At 55.6% G+C, this 14,544-nt stretch overlaps 1 protein-coding gene and 1 long non-coding RNA gene across 8 annotated transcripts; one reads left to right on the top strand and one right to left on the bottom strand.

The window, feature by feature from the left end:
• The first annotated feature begins 282 nt into the window (after positions 1-282).
• Positions 283-13,979, top strand: LOC136556347 (uncharacterized). Of its 7 annotated transcripts, none has more exons than XM_066549505.1 (9): positions 4,943-5,037; positions 8,732-8,856; positions 10,019-10,096; positions 10,199-10,324; positions 10,938-11,210; positions 11,563-11,717; positions 12,822-12,947; positions 13,286-13,534; positions 13,803-13,979. In XM_066549505.1, exons 3-9 carry the CDS (start codon positions 10,088-10,090, stop codon positions 13,852-13,854), a joined length of 990 nt encoding a protein of 329 aa, XP_066405602.1. In that variant the 5' UTR covers positions 4,943-5,037; positions 8,732-8,856; positions 10,019-10,087; the 3' UTR covers positions 13,855-13,979. The 7 variants fall into 7 exon arrangements, with proteins under 7 accessions (XP_066405598.1, XP_066405603.1, XP_066405599.1 ...); XM_066549504.1 differs by lacking the exon at positions 4,943-5,037 and adding an exon at positions 5,322-5,527; XM_066549501.1 differs by lacking the exons at positions 4,943-5,037; positions 10,019-10,096 and adding an exon at positions 283-374 and having other exon boundaries at positions 11,566-11,717.
• On the bottom strand, positions 11,201-13,279 carry LOC136556349 (uncharacterized). Its single transcript, XR_010783656.1, has 3 exons — positions 13,101-13,279; positions 12,870-12,981; positions 11,201-11,678 (listed from the first exon to the last, which is right to left on the bottom strand). It is a non-coding gene; the product is annotated as an uncharacterized lncRNA (long non-coding RNA).
• Positions 13,980-14,544: the final 565 nt, after the last annotated feature.

Raw genomic sequence — 14,544 nt, 5'->3', positions numbered from 1 at the left:
CTGCCAGAAAGGAAAATGGCATCTTATTGAAAACAATATGTAATGGTTATTGCTGTCTTGTTGCAAGTTATGCCCTTGAAAAATATTAGGGACTTATTTAGTAGCAACTGATGGTGAGGAAAAGCCCAACTAAACAGAAAATTAACTGTTGTATTATCTTTTATACAGCTTCAAACACCATCCTACAAATGCCTGCTTTGTTGTTTTCATAGCTGTGTTTACAGTTGCCTCAAGGACAAGGAACAACACTTCTCCATTATGCTCCTGTTGCCTCAGTGTTGGAGTCACAAATAATTCCTGTCTGGTTTCACGTACCAGCCTTGGAGCAGCGATGGAGACTCTGGTCCTGACCAGGAGAGCACAGCTCCAGCCATGTGAGTAAGAGACCCCCTGTACACACAGCATCCCTTGGGCACTGTCTGGGCCACCCTGTGCCTCCAAGGAAAACTTTTTACCTTCAGTTGGCACCTTCAGCACCTGTATTGCCAGGCCAAGCTGCTGATTCACTCACAGGCTGTTAATCTTTCTTAAAAGTTTCCATCTTAATCTATTTTGTATTGCCTTTTTTAGTTTTACCTTGTATTCAAGTTAGGATTAATAAATTAAAATTAACTGATTTTTACAAATCAAATTGGGAAACACAGATCTTTTCTCTTGAAAACACAGCATTAATTTCTGTACACTGCAAAGGCCCCTCTCAGCACAGCCTGGAACCAAGCCTGCTGGCAGAACTTGTCCTTCCTAAGAGTGGGCTACCATGAATAGGGTAAATGTGACTGAGGGTAACAGCCAAAATCCCTGACAGCCTCAGGTGTGGCAGCAGTGGATTTCCACGTGCCTCCAGCTGGGGATTGGGAGCCTTGGCTGAGCACAGGGCGCTGAAGGTGCCGCAGACGGTGCCTTTATGAGACCTCTGGTGTCAGGCACCCTGCAGAGGCCCCATGGAGGCACCTCATCACCTCTGCCCTAACCCTCCACAGCCCCTTGGTAACTCTTCTCTTTTAGAGTAGATAGAGGAGTAGGTAAAGGAATTGATCCTACTGAAAGATCCCCCAGATCCCATCACTGCTCCTGAGAGGGGCCAGAGGCAGTTCAGGAGCTGTGGGCACCACCCTGGAGCTGCACCTTCCGTGCTCTCCTCTGCTCCCTCCCACAGGAGCCGCAGCAGCGCCGGTGTCAGGGCTGGCAGGCAGAGGGAAGGGGCTGCCATGGTCCCTGATGGGCAGGGCAATGCTGCTTTTCCCTTCCAGGAGAGAGCATTTCCCAGGCAGGAGCAGGAATTCTCCCCTGCTCCCCAGGGGCTGTTGGAGGCTGCAGATGCAATTGCCACGGGCTGTGGCTTGGGCCCGCGGGAATATTCACACTCTGGGCAGGATTATTGTTCAGCAGGGCAGGCTGGCCCAGTGAGGTTGGGGTGTTTTAAAAGGGGCCCCTTCAGTTCCAGGAGAAACAGATTCTGTCCACAGAAACCTGAGGGTGTGTGGAACTCGGTGATACCTGAGCAAGGAGAGCTTTTCCCTGTCAGTTCCTGTAACTCACCTTACAAACCCCCCAGGGCACACAGCAATCCTCAGTGCCAAGGCTGGAATATTCCAGGGCTGAGGTGACAGAGCTGCAGAAGGTCAGGTCCCTTTGCCAGGGGACAGAGCTTTGTCTGCACCACTCATTGTTTTATTGTCACCCCTCCTTGCAAGCACAGTAAAGTTCACCAAGATATATTTGAGTAAAGCAAGGATTTCTTGGTGTTTGCCACTGCTGTTCCTAGAGAACAGGGTCTTCTGCAGGAAGAGTGATCTCTCTGTGCAGTCTTGGAAACATCTGTTTTGAGTTTCTGACTCATTTTGACAGCACCTGACACATTCCTGCCTTAAAGGTCAAAGCTGCTCCTTGCCAGCCCCATCTGACAAATGAGAATATCCGTGATGGGTTAATCTGCTCTTTATCAGCTGAGCCTGAGAGGGTGCTCTTGGAAAGGGATTGGGGACATTCAGCACAGGCACTTCTGAGGCTGTCAAAAGCTCAGCCTGAGCTTTGCTCAAGCAGACCAGAACTGATCGATGTCATAGCTGAGAAACACTGGGGGATTAAGGCAGGTGCCAAGTTTTCCCAGTCACTTAGGATTGCTCTGTCAGTGACTGCATAACTAAATCTGCACAAGTTCTCCAGACAGAACAGGTTTTGCAGGACCTCACTGGCAAAAGAGCTCCATAAAAGGTACTTTGTGTTGTTCTAATCTGTGTTTCTGGAGCTGAAAAATAGAAAAAGGAATTGTAAATATTTTGAAAACCCCTGAACCAACTCAGTTTATTCCATGTATGTCCACAGTGGCACTGCAGGTTTGGCTGGAGTGTTTGGCATAGTAAAATTAATATGGATGGTTGGGCTTCTCAGAGTTTGGGAATATGGAATCATAGAATCATTTTGGTTGGAAAAACCTCTTATGGTCACTGGGTCCGATGGTGAAATTCTAAATGGGCTTTGGGCTGCCCCCAAAGAAATTATTGCCTTGGGTCTCAGCAGCGCCGTGCACTTGAGGCTGTGCAAAGCTGAGCCCAGCTCAGGAGTGATGTGACACATCACCCTGTACAAAACATGAATCTAACTCTACAAAGGATCAATCTAAAACTGGTACACAGAAAAACCTAACTGGGCCACTTGATAGGTAATGCTCCAGCAAACCAGGCATCCATTGGAATTCCTTCCTGTACCACAGCGTTCAGGAGGAGCTCGGTCAGAGCCGTGCCTCCGGTGCCAAAAGCCCTCAGGCAGAGGCTCTGAAAGTGCTGGATGGGCAAAGTGCAGATGCTCCATGGAGTCCCTCTGCTGGTGAGGTGACACCCACACAGTCCTGTGACAATGACTGCCAGCAGTGTCAGAGCCACCTGGGGCCGGGCTCCTCTCCCCTGGCAGCAGAGCTGTGCTGGAGCTGCAGGGACACCCGAGCAGGTCATTGCCCCGTGCCACTCCCCGCCCAGCCCTGGGATGTGACATCCCAGCAGGGCACGGGAACTGCAGGGGGAGTGAGGCCTCTGCTGGCTCACAGCAACAGGCAGGGAGGGGTCTTGGGAGCAGCAGGGCATTCTCTGGGACAGAGAGACATGGAAAAGAGCGAAGGGCATCATCTCAGCAATGCCACAAAGTTTCCCTTCAAAGGAGCGAGCTCAGAGAGGCCCAGCAGCCCCTCAGCCATGCCCACTGAGCACCAGAGGTGCCAGGGGTGGCAGTGCAAGTCACCCTGCCAGTGCCTGGGCAGCACTGACACTCCAGAGGGAATTCCTGTCCTTATCCAAGTCAACTCAGTTGATTTGGATGGGGGAATGAATTCCTCCCCCGAGTGCTCCTCTGTGCAGTCTGTCACAGTTGCTCACGCTGTCCCTGAGAGAGGCGGGGCAGCTGCCATGGCCCGGGAGCGCGGCCATCCTTGGGGAGCTGCTCCTTCCCGGCGGCGGCAGCTGGGAGCTGCCTCAGCCTGAGCTCAGGAGCCGGGCAGGAGCGCCCGGATCGTCACCCGCTGCTGCCCGCTCCGGCCCGGGCACCGGGCACCCCTTCGGTTCCCCCGGGCCGAGCGGATCCGGGGCTGCTCCCCGCGCCGCGGCAGCGCCCGGAGCCACGAGCGGCATCGCTCCGTGAGCCGGAGGCGGCGCAACAAACCCGGCTGGGGATAATGGGATATCACAGTGCTGGGATAACGCGGTATTGCAGACAGGCTGCATTTTATGGCATCCTTTCAGGGCAGGCTTCCTACCTTCTAATGCCACGGGTGGGTTTTTTGCTAGCCTGAAGCAGTTCTCCCAGGAGAATCAAATGTGTGAGAGGTCCATTCCCTGTGACCATCTGTGGGGATGGCCGCAGTCAATTCACGACCCTGTGAACTGAGACTAATAAATTGGGCATTTTTCTGGTCTCAGAATCGGAGTCTTAAGTCCTGTGGGTTTGTTTTGTTGGTTTGTTTTTGTTTGGTTGGTTGTTTTGGTTTTTTTTTTTTTTTTTGTGGTGGTGAAGGTGAGGAGGGCTCAGGGACAAAGTCCTCCGCTGCTGGCACTTGGACCCAGTCCCACCTGGCCAGGCCCAGGGCTGTGAAGCCGGGACTTGAGCCCTGTGTTTCGGGGGTGCAGAACAAGGCTCACCCAGGCCCCGAGCACAGAGGCTGAGTCCTGCATTTTGGGGCCCGGGGCCAGAGGCCAAATGCTGCGTGCGAGTGCTCGGAGCACGGAGCCCTGGCCAGGATTTCAGGGTGAGTGCAATGATGCAGTGACTCCTGCGGGGCTGGTTCTTTGTGAGTGCTGTCTAAATGAACCATTTCTGACAAATACAGGCAGGAGCAGGGGAAGAATCTCTTCCAAGGTATTCTGGGTCACTCAAGGAAACACAGCAAGAACACACAGGTGACAGAGAAGGGGGTCACTCAGGTTTGAACACGAAGCCATTAACCACAGAAACAGTGATTGCAGTCTATATCTTACCTGAATTTATACATTTGATCTCATTTGCACTTACACTTCATAAGCTTAGGATTTAAGATGTCTTTTTTTTTTTTTTTTTCTGTGACTATTTGGGATAATATGATAACATTTCCTACCAGAAGGTGGTGGCCACAGCCAAACCCTCAATTTCGATCACTTAGCTTACTGTTTCAGTGGATTTCCTTACAGGGATTCAGCCTCCCTCTGACCTAAAGGTGGCTTTTTGTCACTTGGTTTGCTTTCAATGCTCCCTGTGCCATTTGTGTCACTTGTCCAGCAAGGACCTTCCCATGAACTGTGCAGCTCCTTATGCCGACAGCATTTTCTCACTCCTTTTGATGAGTTCTGGACCCTGGCAAAAGGAAAATCCCTGGGAGCTAGTGTCAGGAGGGTGGCTGGTGTGTCTGTGACATGTTCAGTGCTCATTAGGCTGTGACTGCACTGGCGCTAACTAATGTGCACGAGAGCAGCAGGCCGGGTTCAGCCGGGCTCGGCTCGGTTCGGCTGAACTCGGTGCCGATCGCTGCATTCGGAGCTCAGCTCGGTTCGGTTCGACCGACCCCGTAATGTTCAGGTTGGTTCGGCTGATCTCGCGTTGGTTCGGCTTATCTAGTTCGGTTCGGCTTATCTAGTTTAGTTTGGTTCGGCTTATCTAGTTCGGTTGGGCTGAACGCGGTTCCGTCCCGTTCCGTTCAGCTCACCTCAGCTAAGCTCGGATCGATTCGGCCAATCGCGGCCAGAGTCGGCCGTTCGGGTACGCTCGGCTGTTGTCGGCCACACTCGGTTGTTGCCGGCTCCACTCGGCCACACTCGGCTCTTCGGCCCTGCCTGACTCTGCTCCGCGCTGCAATGGCGGCCGCTGGCAGGGCCCCGCTCCCCGGCCTGAGCCCCATGAGGGGACAGAGCGCCGGGACAGCCGCCTCAGCCCGGGTCACCCTGTCCCTGCCCGCCCCCGCGTCCCCCGGAGCGCGCCCTGTAGCGCAGAACGCGGCCTTTGGGCCAGGAGCGGGGACAATGCCCTCGGCTCGGCAGCAGCGCCGGGAGGCAGCGGGCGGTGCCCTCAGGTGAGCGGCCGGAGGGGAGGGAGCTGGGCCGGGGGCACCGGGGCCGGGGGCACCCACAGGGGGCCGGGGCTGCTTTGGGCGCTGCTGCGTGGGACCCGCTGCGGGTGGCACGGCTCTGTCCCGGACCTTGCGGCTCTCTGGGATCGTGTGCCGTGGAATAAAGCTGGGGCTCGTCCCAGCTGCGGGAACAGCGTTTTATTGGGTGAGAAACAGAGTTCACTCTTTAGAATTTTTACACGTTTGTTAAGGGATAAAAGGTAGCGCTGGGGTGCTTGGCTGTTTGCCAGGAGCACCCGGTTACCTTAAACCGTGTTCTCTAGATTCTGTTCCATTGCAGTGGTGTGTGCATATTCATTAGAGTTTATACATATTCAAAGAGTCGTTTTCAGTTTAGATGTTCTTTTGCTTGGTTTGAACCTTCGTGCCATCTTGTGGATTCAACCAATATACTTTATTTCTTCCTGTGGTGCCATCCTGTTTTATTTTCACTCCCTCATTATTTGATAACGAGGGTCAGTAAATTTTTCCTTTTTTTTCAGTGCTCTGGTTTGTGTTTCTGTTATCTTGTGTTTCAGATAAGATTGTCCCCAGCTGTGGGAAATCACCTCATTATCTTGCACCATTTTCTGAGTTCCTTACATGTAACAGCATTTGAACATTTCACAGTCTCTATGATGCTGCAGTCTAAACTAGTGTCTGTTACAGTGCTGTTTATGAAAGCTGTGCAGTGCATACACGAACTGACAGATTATCCTTGGTCCAGAGCAGTAGTTACAGACTGTCCCCTCTCGGGAGTTTTGTGGTCAATAACACCGTGCCAGAGCTCAGACATGAATGGCAAAGGCAAGAACTGCATTTGTTATGTTTCATTCTGGGCTGGGCTGAGCTCTGTTTGCCGGGAAGCAGCGGGATGGGTGTCCCTGTGCCCACCCCCCTGGGTCCCAGAGAGAAGCTGCTCCTGTGGCTGCAGCTGAGGGGCACTGGGAAACCTGAACGGTCCTGATGGAAACCGATGCCAAACCAGGTTTGGTTGGGTTTGGGACTTGCCATTTTCCCCTGATCCGTGGGTTTTGCCTTAGGAAACAGGAACTGGGCACCAGGACATTTTGGTAGCCTAGAAGGGGCGAGTTTGTTTGTATTTATGTCCTGAGGCACCTGGATCGATTTGGGTCTCAGTTGGCACCCGAGAGCCTCCTCTGTGTCCTGGGCGGGGTGGTGGCTACCAAAGGGGTAAAAGCTGGAGCAGGAGGGTGGGTGGAGAGGAGAGCAGTGGCTCTGTGGGGATTTGCATCTGGAAAGGGCCCTCAGTTTCCTGGCGGGAGTCCTGGAACCAGAGCTGAGAGTCGCTGAGCAGTGAGGATCGTGCAGCTGCAGTGCCGAGGTGCAGAGGCTGCAGTGGGCGTTGTCTGCTCGCTCTCCTGATGTCCCATCTCTCATGCTGGGCTGGCACCCAGGCACCTGCAGGGCTGCACACCCTCAGGGCAGGGGTAGTTTGTAAATGTTTTAAATGCTGCAGCAGCTCCCTCAGCTTGGATGAGTGTGAGGATATCCAGCTCTGCCTTAGGGCTTGGAGCACGGCAAGGGTGCAGGGCTCACGGTCAGTCTTGTTTAAACACTTGTAATAGCAAAATATTTTAAAGCAGAGACTGTGAGGCAATAACAAAGGCGAGTCTGTGGCAAGGATAGGTCCGAGCTGTCTTTATTAAAGATCCACACTGCTGGATGTTGTGTCAGAGCCCTCTGGGGACAGAAGGTGTCCCCAAAGCTTCATGAAGCCCTTGTTTCCTGCTGGCAGGGCAGGGTGTGAGCCCAGCCTCGGGGGCTGTGTGGCTCCTCCTGCCTGGAGCAGGGACAGCCCGCGGGGCTGAGCCCCAGAGGTTCAGTTGCTGGAGCAGGTGGGGATCTCTTTGTGCCTGGGAATTGTCGCTGCTGCGTTCCTGGCCCAGCTGCAGGGTTCCCTCAGAGCCCGTGCCCTGCAGCAGCACTGGGAGCTCCTGGGCTGGGCAGGGAGCAGCTCTGGCCTGGGGCTCTCAGGCCCATCAGTGCCCATGGAAACCCAGCGTTTGTTCTGCTGCCATCAGCCTCTCTGCTGTGCCAGCCTCGCTGCCAGGGCACAGAGCTGTGGGAAGGCTCCATCCCATCTGTGCCAAGCGCTGCCAGCGCTTCCAGCAGCGCTGCTGGGGCACCAAGGGCTGCCTTTGGAGCCTGGCTGGCACAGAGGGTGACACACTCTGCCCTGCAGCACCCAGCTGCATCCCACAGCTGCACAGTTCAGCCAGCAGGGAGCAGAGTCAGCTCTGGGCCCAAACCAGGTTTTGTCCCCCAGAGAGCCACTGAGCTTCCTGAGGCAGCACACAGATGTGCCCTGGCCTTTGGGGCTGATGGTGAGGGCTGCCAGGGGATTGTGATAAGGCTGAGCTGGAGCTTTCTTAGAAAAGCCATCAGCTGTAAGGAGAATCTCTGGCAAACAGGTGGCTGGGGCACTGGCTGGGAGCAGGTCCTGGCCTTTTCTCTTCTTTGCTTTAACCTGTTCTTAAGAGGAGCCCAAAACTGCAAAATGGAAAGGAAGGGGGCTGTGGGGGTGAAAGTTGCTTTGCATTTTTTGAAGTGTTGCTGTGGATTTTGGTGTGTCAAGTGGCACTACCAAAGCATTGGAATAACCAAACTTCAGGACTCTGCACTTAATTCCTTGAATGTGTTTGTGTGGGTGCAGGAAATGCCAAATCCCAAAGCAATTCCATGTCTGTAACTTCAAGTGCAACATCTTTAAAAGCAAGTGCTCAGTGTGGGCTTTCCATGTGGATGCAAATGGCCCAAGGCCTTTCTTGTGTCCCAAAAGCAAAGAACCTTTCCCTGGGAGGTTTTGGAGGGGATTCTCTTTGGGATTTCTTGTGGTGCAGCATCCCGGGTGTCCCTTCCTTTGTGCAAAGTCCAATGGGAAAGGATGGAATGGCTGCCACGTGGGCTCTGGGATAAAAATGGTTCTGTTCAAATGAGGCAGAGAATGCAAGATGAAAAATGAGCATCCTTTTATTGTCTGAAATAGTCAGGAATAAAAGTGCTGGCAAAGGACACGTTTGTGTTTGAATTGGTATCACCTCTCATGGATAAAACCCCATAGGGAGCCAGCAGAGCAGAGCTATGAGAGCTGGGACCCTTGGACTTCCACAGTGGACTTAATTTTCTTTTTCTCCTCTCTTTCAGGGCAGGAAAAATCATCCAACTCCTCCCATCTTTGCCCACAGCTTTGGTGTTGGAGCAGCCAAAGGCAAGAGGCTTCAGCAGCAGGGCTCTGCGCTGGAGGGCTCTGGTCCTGCCCACGCTGTGGGGTGAGTCAGAGGGACACAGGGCTCCCCTTTTCCTCTCTGCTGGCATGAGCTGCCATGGCAATGCCATTGCTGCCAGCCCAGCCCCAGCTGTGCCTGCTGGAGAAGGGCAGAGGTGCAGAGGCAGTGCCAGAGTTCCCTGGGGATGCTGGAGCTGTGGTGCTGGCTGTGCCCTAGGGCAGCTTGGGCACTGTCTGTGCAGCCCAGGGCTGCTCTGGGCCTTCCTTCGGGAGCTCTCAGTGCATGCCCAGCTCTGCCAGGGCTGGCAGCCGCTGCAGGGCTGGGTGACAGCCTCTGCTGGGGCTGGGGGCAGGCACGGCCCTGGCACAGGGGCAGGGGCAGGGCTGGCAGCATTTGGGAGCCATGGGAGCAGAGTGAGGGGTGGTGCTGGGCACAGGGGTCAGCCTGTGCTGGTGTCAGCACAGCCCTGCAGGGCCCTGGCATCTGGGAGCAGCTCCAGCTCTCCTGGGGCCCAGGGATGGGCTCTGAGGGACTGGCTTTGCCTGTGCCTTTCCAGGGCAGCAGGAACAAGGGCAATGTGGTGCCAGAGCTGGGGCCCAGCAGGCTGTATTTCCCTCTGGGAAAGCAGAACAGACTCTGGGCTGAGCTGAGTTTCCTGCAAGGGCTCAGAATCCAGGGAAAAGGGAGTTCAGAATTGCATCTGCTGCTGGGAACATTGCCTTAGGCTTGCTCAGTTTGTGTCTGTGAGCAGTGGGCTCTGGGCTGGAGAGGGGCTGTTGGCAGCAAAAGATGGAGTCAATGCTCTGCAGGGATGTGCAGGGAAGGACTGAGTGGGAGGGAAGGGCAGTGTTTAGAAATGAGATCAGCATTTCTCCCAGAATTGGGGTGCAGCAGTGATGGGGGTGGTTGTGTTTGCTCTGGGCCTTGTTATTCCTTGTGCAATTTGCAAATTCTGCTGCATGATTTACTGTCCAGTATCTTTCTAACAAAAACTGACAGAAATTGAGGTTTAGGATTAGAACTGAGGTCCATTCACTGCACAATCTTGCCAAGGCTGGAGGACTGGGATGATGGCTGCTCTCAGCAAAGGTCACTTCTCAATGCTGTGTCAGATTTGCCTCAGTGCTGGGCAGGAAAGGTGAGGGTTTGGATCAGGAATTGTGCAAACAAGGCCTGGGTGTGGTTGATTTGTTTTGTTTTTCAGTGAGCCAGGGCTGGCACAGGGAATGGTGCAGGTGCTGCTCTGGCACCAGAGCTGCTGCCCTTTGGAGCCATGTTAAAGGTGTGACCATAGAACACTTTGGGGGCTGTTTTCAGCACTCTGGGTTTCAGAGCTGCTGTCCCCAGCCCGTTGCCAGCCCTGGGACATCTGCTCTGGTTCCAGGCTGTCCTTGCTGGAGCAGCCTGGTCCCTGCCGTGCCCAAGCCCTGAGACACAGAGGGAGTCCTGTGCCCAGGGGCCTTTGGCACCTTGTCAGGAACGTGGCAGCAGCCCCGGGAGCAGGCTGGAGGTGAGAACTGGGTGTTGGGAACTGAGGAGAGCTCATCTGGGCTGGGGGGAAGGGGCAGGAGTTTCCATGCCCCTGGAGCTTTCCTGCTGGCATGGGGCAGCACAGGGAGCAGAATTCATTGTGCCCCTCCCACGGGCAGTGCTGGCCTGGGTGTCTGTGCTGTGCCACCAGAGCGTGGCACTTTGCTGCTGTCACTGCCACTGCCAGCCCAGCTGGGGGCTGTGCCCTCCTGCCAGCCCCAGCCAGGAGCTCCAGGGGTGCCTCTGTGCCCTGCTGGGAGCGTTTGCTGGGAATGTGCCCCATCCCTGGGAGCGTCCCTTTGTCCCTGGGCTGCCAGCCAGAGCTTTGGGCTGCTCAGGCTCAGACTGGGATTGCCAAAGGCACCGAGAGGGAGCAGCACAGGGAGGGGGCTCAGAGAGGGGCTGGCAGAGCCCAGCTGGCAGGCTGGGCTGGCTGCTGCAGGTGGGGCTGTGTGCCCTGCAGGCAGGGAATGTCCCCTTCCCTCAGCAGCCCTGCAGATCCCAAGGGCTCCCAGAGCAGGATTTTATTCCTTACCTCCCTTTGTGGAGATTGATTCTCCACATTGCCATGAGCAATTCTTGGATTTCTCTAGGAGCAAACCTCCCAGCAGAGCCAGATTGCAGTGGAGGCCAGAGCTGTGTTTGGAGCAGGGAGTGCTGAGAGCTGCGTCTGCCTGTGCTGCCCCAGCCTGAGCACAGGCACAGGGAACAGCCTGGGCAAAGGGATTGGGGCAGTGGCTGATGCCCAGGGAGAAGAGCACAAACCCACAGCCATTCAGCCTGACAGTCCCCTCCACCCAGAGCTCAGCACACATCCTCACAGGGAAGCCCAGCAGCTGAAGGAAAAAAAAACACAGAAGAAAAAGGTGAGTTATTTTGCTGTAAAGTTATTTCAAGTTGTTATTAAAGCCCAACCAACATTTGCTCTTGCTTTTGGTTGGGTGAATAACAAGCAGTGGGCACAGGTGATGCCATTCATGTGGCTGAAAACCTGGTGTGATCTAGAGGGGATCCAAGAACTGTTTGTGTAGGGCAATGGAATGTGAGGGGATGTCAGGGGCAGTGAGGTGGCATTTTGGAGGGAATTGCTGAGGTCATTGAAGGGAGACCAGCAGACAATTTCCCTGGGAAATCCGAGGCCCCTCGGGCCCACAGCCAGGACTCTCCAGGGCTGAGGGGGCAGCACTGGAGACTCCCTGTGTCCTCCTTCCTTGGCAGCAGCCAGCAGGGAAGGGAGAAGAGGATCCCTGTGGGATGAGACTGCAGAGAGCGAGCAGAGGAGCAGCCTCGGGCTGGAGAAAGGCCAAGGGACCAACACGGTGGCACCAGGGCACCTGTGAGGAACAGAATGGACACTTGGAGGCCACATGGAGGTGAGGAGTGCATGGTTTGGGGCAAAATGTCAGTGAATCTCCAGAGAGATAAGGAGGGGATATTTAGGAGGGAAAAGCTGAGGTGATGAGTTCACCCAGCCTGGCACAAGGTGTGTTTGCACAGGCTGGGGCCAGAGGTGAAGGTCAATCCAAAGCCAGCCCTGCTCAGCCTCTCAATCCCAGGATAAGTTGTACAGGCTGCCCACTGAGGGATTAAAAATACATAAAAATGAAACCAAGAGCATTAATGAGATTCCTGGGAATCCCATTAACTTGTTGGCAGAGCTCCTGACACAGTTTTGAGCTTTGATGACAAGAATGCATTTCATTATTTGGATTATTCACTGTGTGGGATATGGGGTTTGTTTGGATTTTAAAGCCCTCATGGTGGCTCTGACACTGCTCAGGAGCTGGTAGAAAAGCAGAGTCAGAGCTCCTGGCAGGCACAGGGTGTTTTCCCCCATAGTGGATTGTGGAGCAATTGTCTGGGACCTGGATTGTCCCTCTGGGCGATGCCACTTGCTGTGGTTTCTATAATTCCATACATTTAATTCCCAAAACTTCTCAGCCCAGGGATTTGAGCTGACAGGGCAGGACAAAGATTGTTCTCTGTGTGGTGCCCAGATTTGGGGTTCCCTGTCAGCTGTGCCAGTTCTGATGAATTATACCCATAGCCCCAAATTCCCTGCTCCATTCCCGCTGCAGTAACCTCCCAGTGCCCCATGGAGTGTGGGCATTCCCATGCAGAGCTGCTGCCTTGGACAGCAGCTGTGTCAGGAGCCAGCAGAGCTTCCAAGGAAGCTCAGCAGCAAAGGGACAAGGCCAGGGTTCTATTCCATAGAAGTGGCTGTTGAGAACCCTCAGCCCAATGGTGTCCCTGGGCTCACTGGCCAGAGCTGCCTGGAATGGAGCCCATTTCACCCCCCTGAGCTCCAGGATGGAGAACATCCAGTGGATGGTTCAGAGCAGGAGAAGGCAGTGGCCAGATGTGCTCCCAGCCTGAGCTGAGGCAGCCCCTGTGCCCAGGGGGGGACATCTCTCCCTGCAGAAGCTCAGCTCCTTTCAGAGCCTCAGCAGGGGCCTCTACAAATTCTTCTCTCTCAGGAAAGGGATGCACAGCTTTGTCTTCAGCACACCTCCAGTGGGACCTACCTGGGAAAGCTTTCCATCACTTCTGCACTTCCAGCTGGATCCCTGGAAAACTCCAAACTCCATCCCACTGATTTTCAGGTACCTCTGAGGGCTGCTGCCTGGGATGGAACATCTGTGGGGGAAGATGGCCTTGGCTTTGATGCTGCTGATGGCCGATGGCCTCAGGCTGGGGAGGAGGGAAGGGATTTGGGGTGGCTGGGCCACAGCTGGCAGCTGTGTGGGAGCTCTGACCCCGGAGTTGCTCCATGAGCCCCTCTGCAAAGGGCCCGTGCCTCCATTCCCAGCAATGCCAGCTGCTCCTTGGGGTCCTGCTGGGCTGCTGGTGGTCTCTGTCCGGGCTGAAGCATTTCCAGGGGCCTGCTCAGAGCAGCCCCTGGCCCAGGAGCCACGGTGCAGGCACAGCTCCTCCCCTGCAGATGCCAAAGACACGAGGGGCTGCTGCCTTTCAGCAGCTCCTGGCCTCCTCCTGCCCTGCGCTCCCAGCCAGCTGGGACACAGCCAGGGAACACCAAGGAGCATGGCTGGCAGCCAGCAGGAGACACCGAGGCCCCTGGGCCAGAAAAACAGCCCTGGCCCCAGCAGCCAGCATCGTTTGGAGCTGGCAGCACTCACCTGCAGGCAACGCCCCCCAGCACTCTCCAGAAGAGCTTTGGCCACGGAGCAAGGTAACCCTCAGGGCTTGTCTTGTTCACTTCTTCCTGGGGAAACAAAGGGACATTGTGGGAGCACATTTACAGCTGCTGGGGAAATCCTGGCAAGGGCAGAACAATCAGGGCTATGGGGAAGAGTTTGGTGCTGCCATGTTGAGTGCCAGCCAGTTCTGCCCCACAGCCATTGCAGGGGCTGCTGTGTAAAGCAGCAGTAGCAGAAGGGAAGGAGCTGCATTTGTAGAGGAGTTCTCTTAGTGGCAGTACTCATTCCCATCCCACACAGGGCCTTTGGAACAGCCCTGGGATTGGCTCAGGTGTTTGGAGCAGGGTGCTGAGAAGGCCAAAATTCTGGGTTTGATGTGGAGCTGGGCTGGTCACTTCTCAGCATTTGACTTGATGAGGCGGAACTCCTCACGGCTCTGGAAATAAAGAACAAATAGTTGCCACTGTTTTTTTTTAACCCATGGAGTTTTTCCTAGTGTTTCCCTGGGGCTCCAGTCGCACCCCAGGCACAACGGGAGCGGGAGCAGCAATGCCTCGGCCCCAGCGGCCGTCCCAGAGCGGCTGCTCCTGGCTGGGAAGCTGCAGCCCCCAGCAGGGGCTGCGGGCACGGAGCAGGGGCTGCGGGCGCTGTGGCTCGTAGGGGAGCGCGGCGCTCGTGGCGTTACCGGGCCAGGGGGACTCGGTGTCCCCCCCGGGATTACCGGGCCGGAGGAGTGGTGGCGCTGAGCGAGCGACGATGCCGATGGGGTCCCGGGGCCGGTACGGGCGGTCTCGGTGTCCTTCCCGCTGTCAGCGGCGATCCAGAGGCTGCTCCGGGGAAGCGTCGGTCTCCTGGCGAGCATGGCAGCGGCACAGCACCGGCTCCCTGCCGCCACAGCCGGAGCGTGCCTGGAGCCCCGGCGGGACCCAGCCCCGCGCTGGCCGCAGCCGGAGCGGCAGCGCCTGTCCCGGAGCGGCTCTTCCCGCCCGCAGCGATGGTGGTCCCGATCCCAGGCGCAATGCCCTCTAGATCCTCCAGCCCT

This window comes from Molothrus aeneus, chromosome 4, assembly GCF_037042795.1.
Source record: "Molothrus aeneus isolate 106 chromosome 4, BPBGC_Maene_1.0, whole genome shotgun sequence".
In the NCBI taxonomy this organism is placed as follows: Eukaryota; Metazoa; Chordata; class Aves; order Passeriformes; family Icteridae; genus Molothrus; species Molothrus aeneus.
The sequence above is the reverse complement of the archived record's forward strand: the minus strand, read 5'-3'. Positions and strand labels throughout refer to the sequence as shown.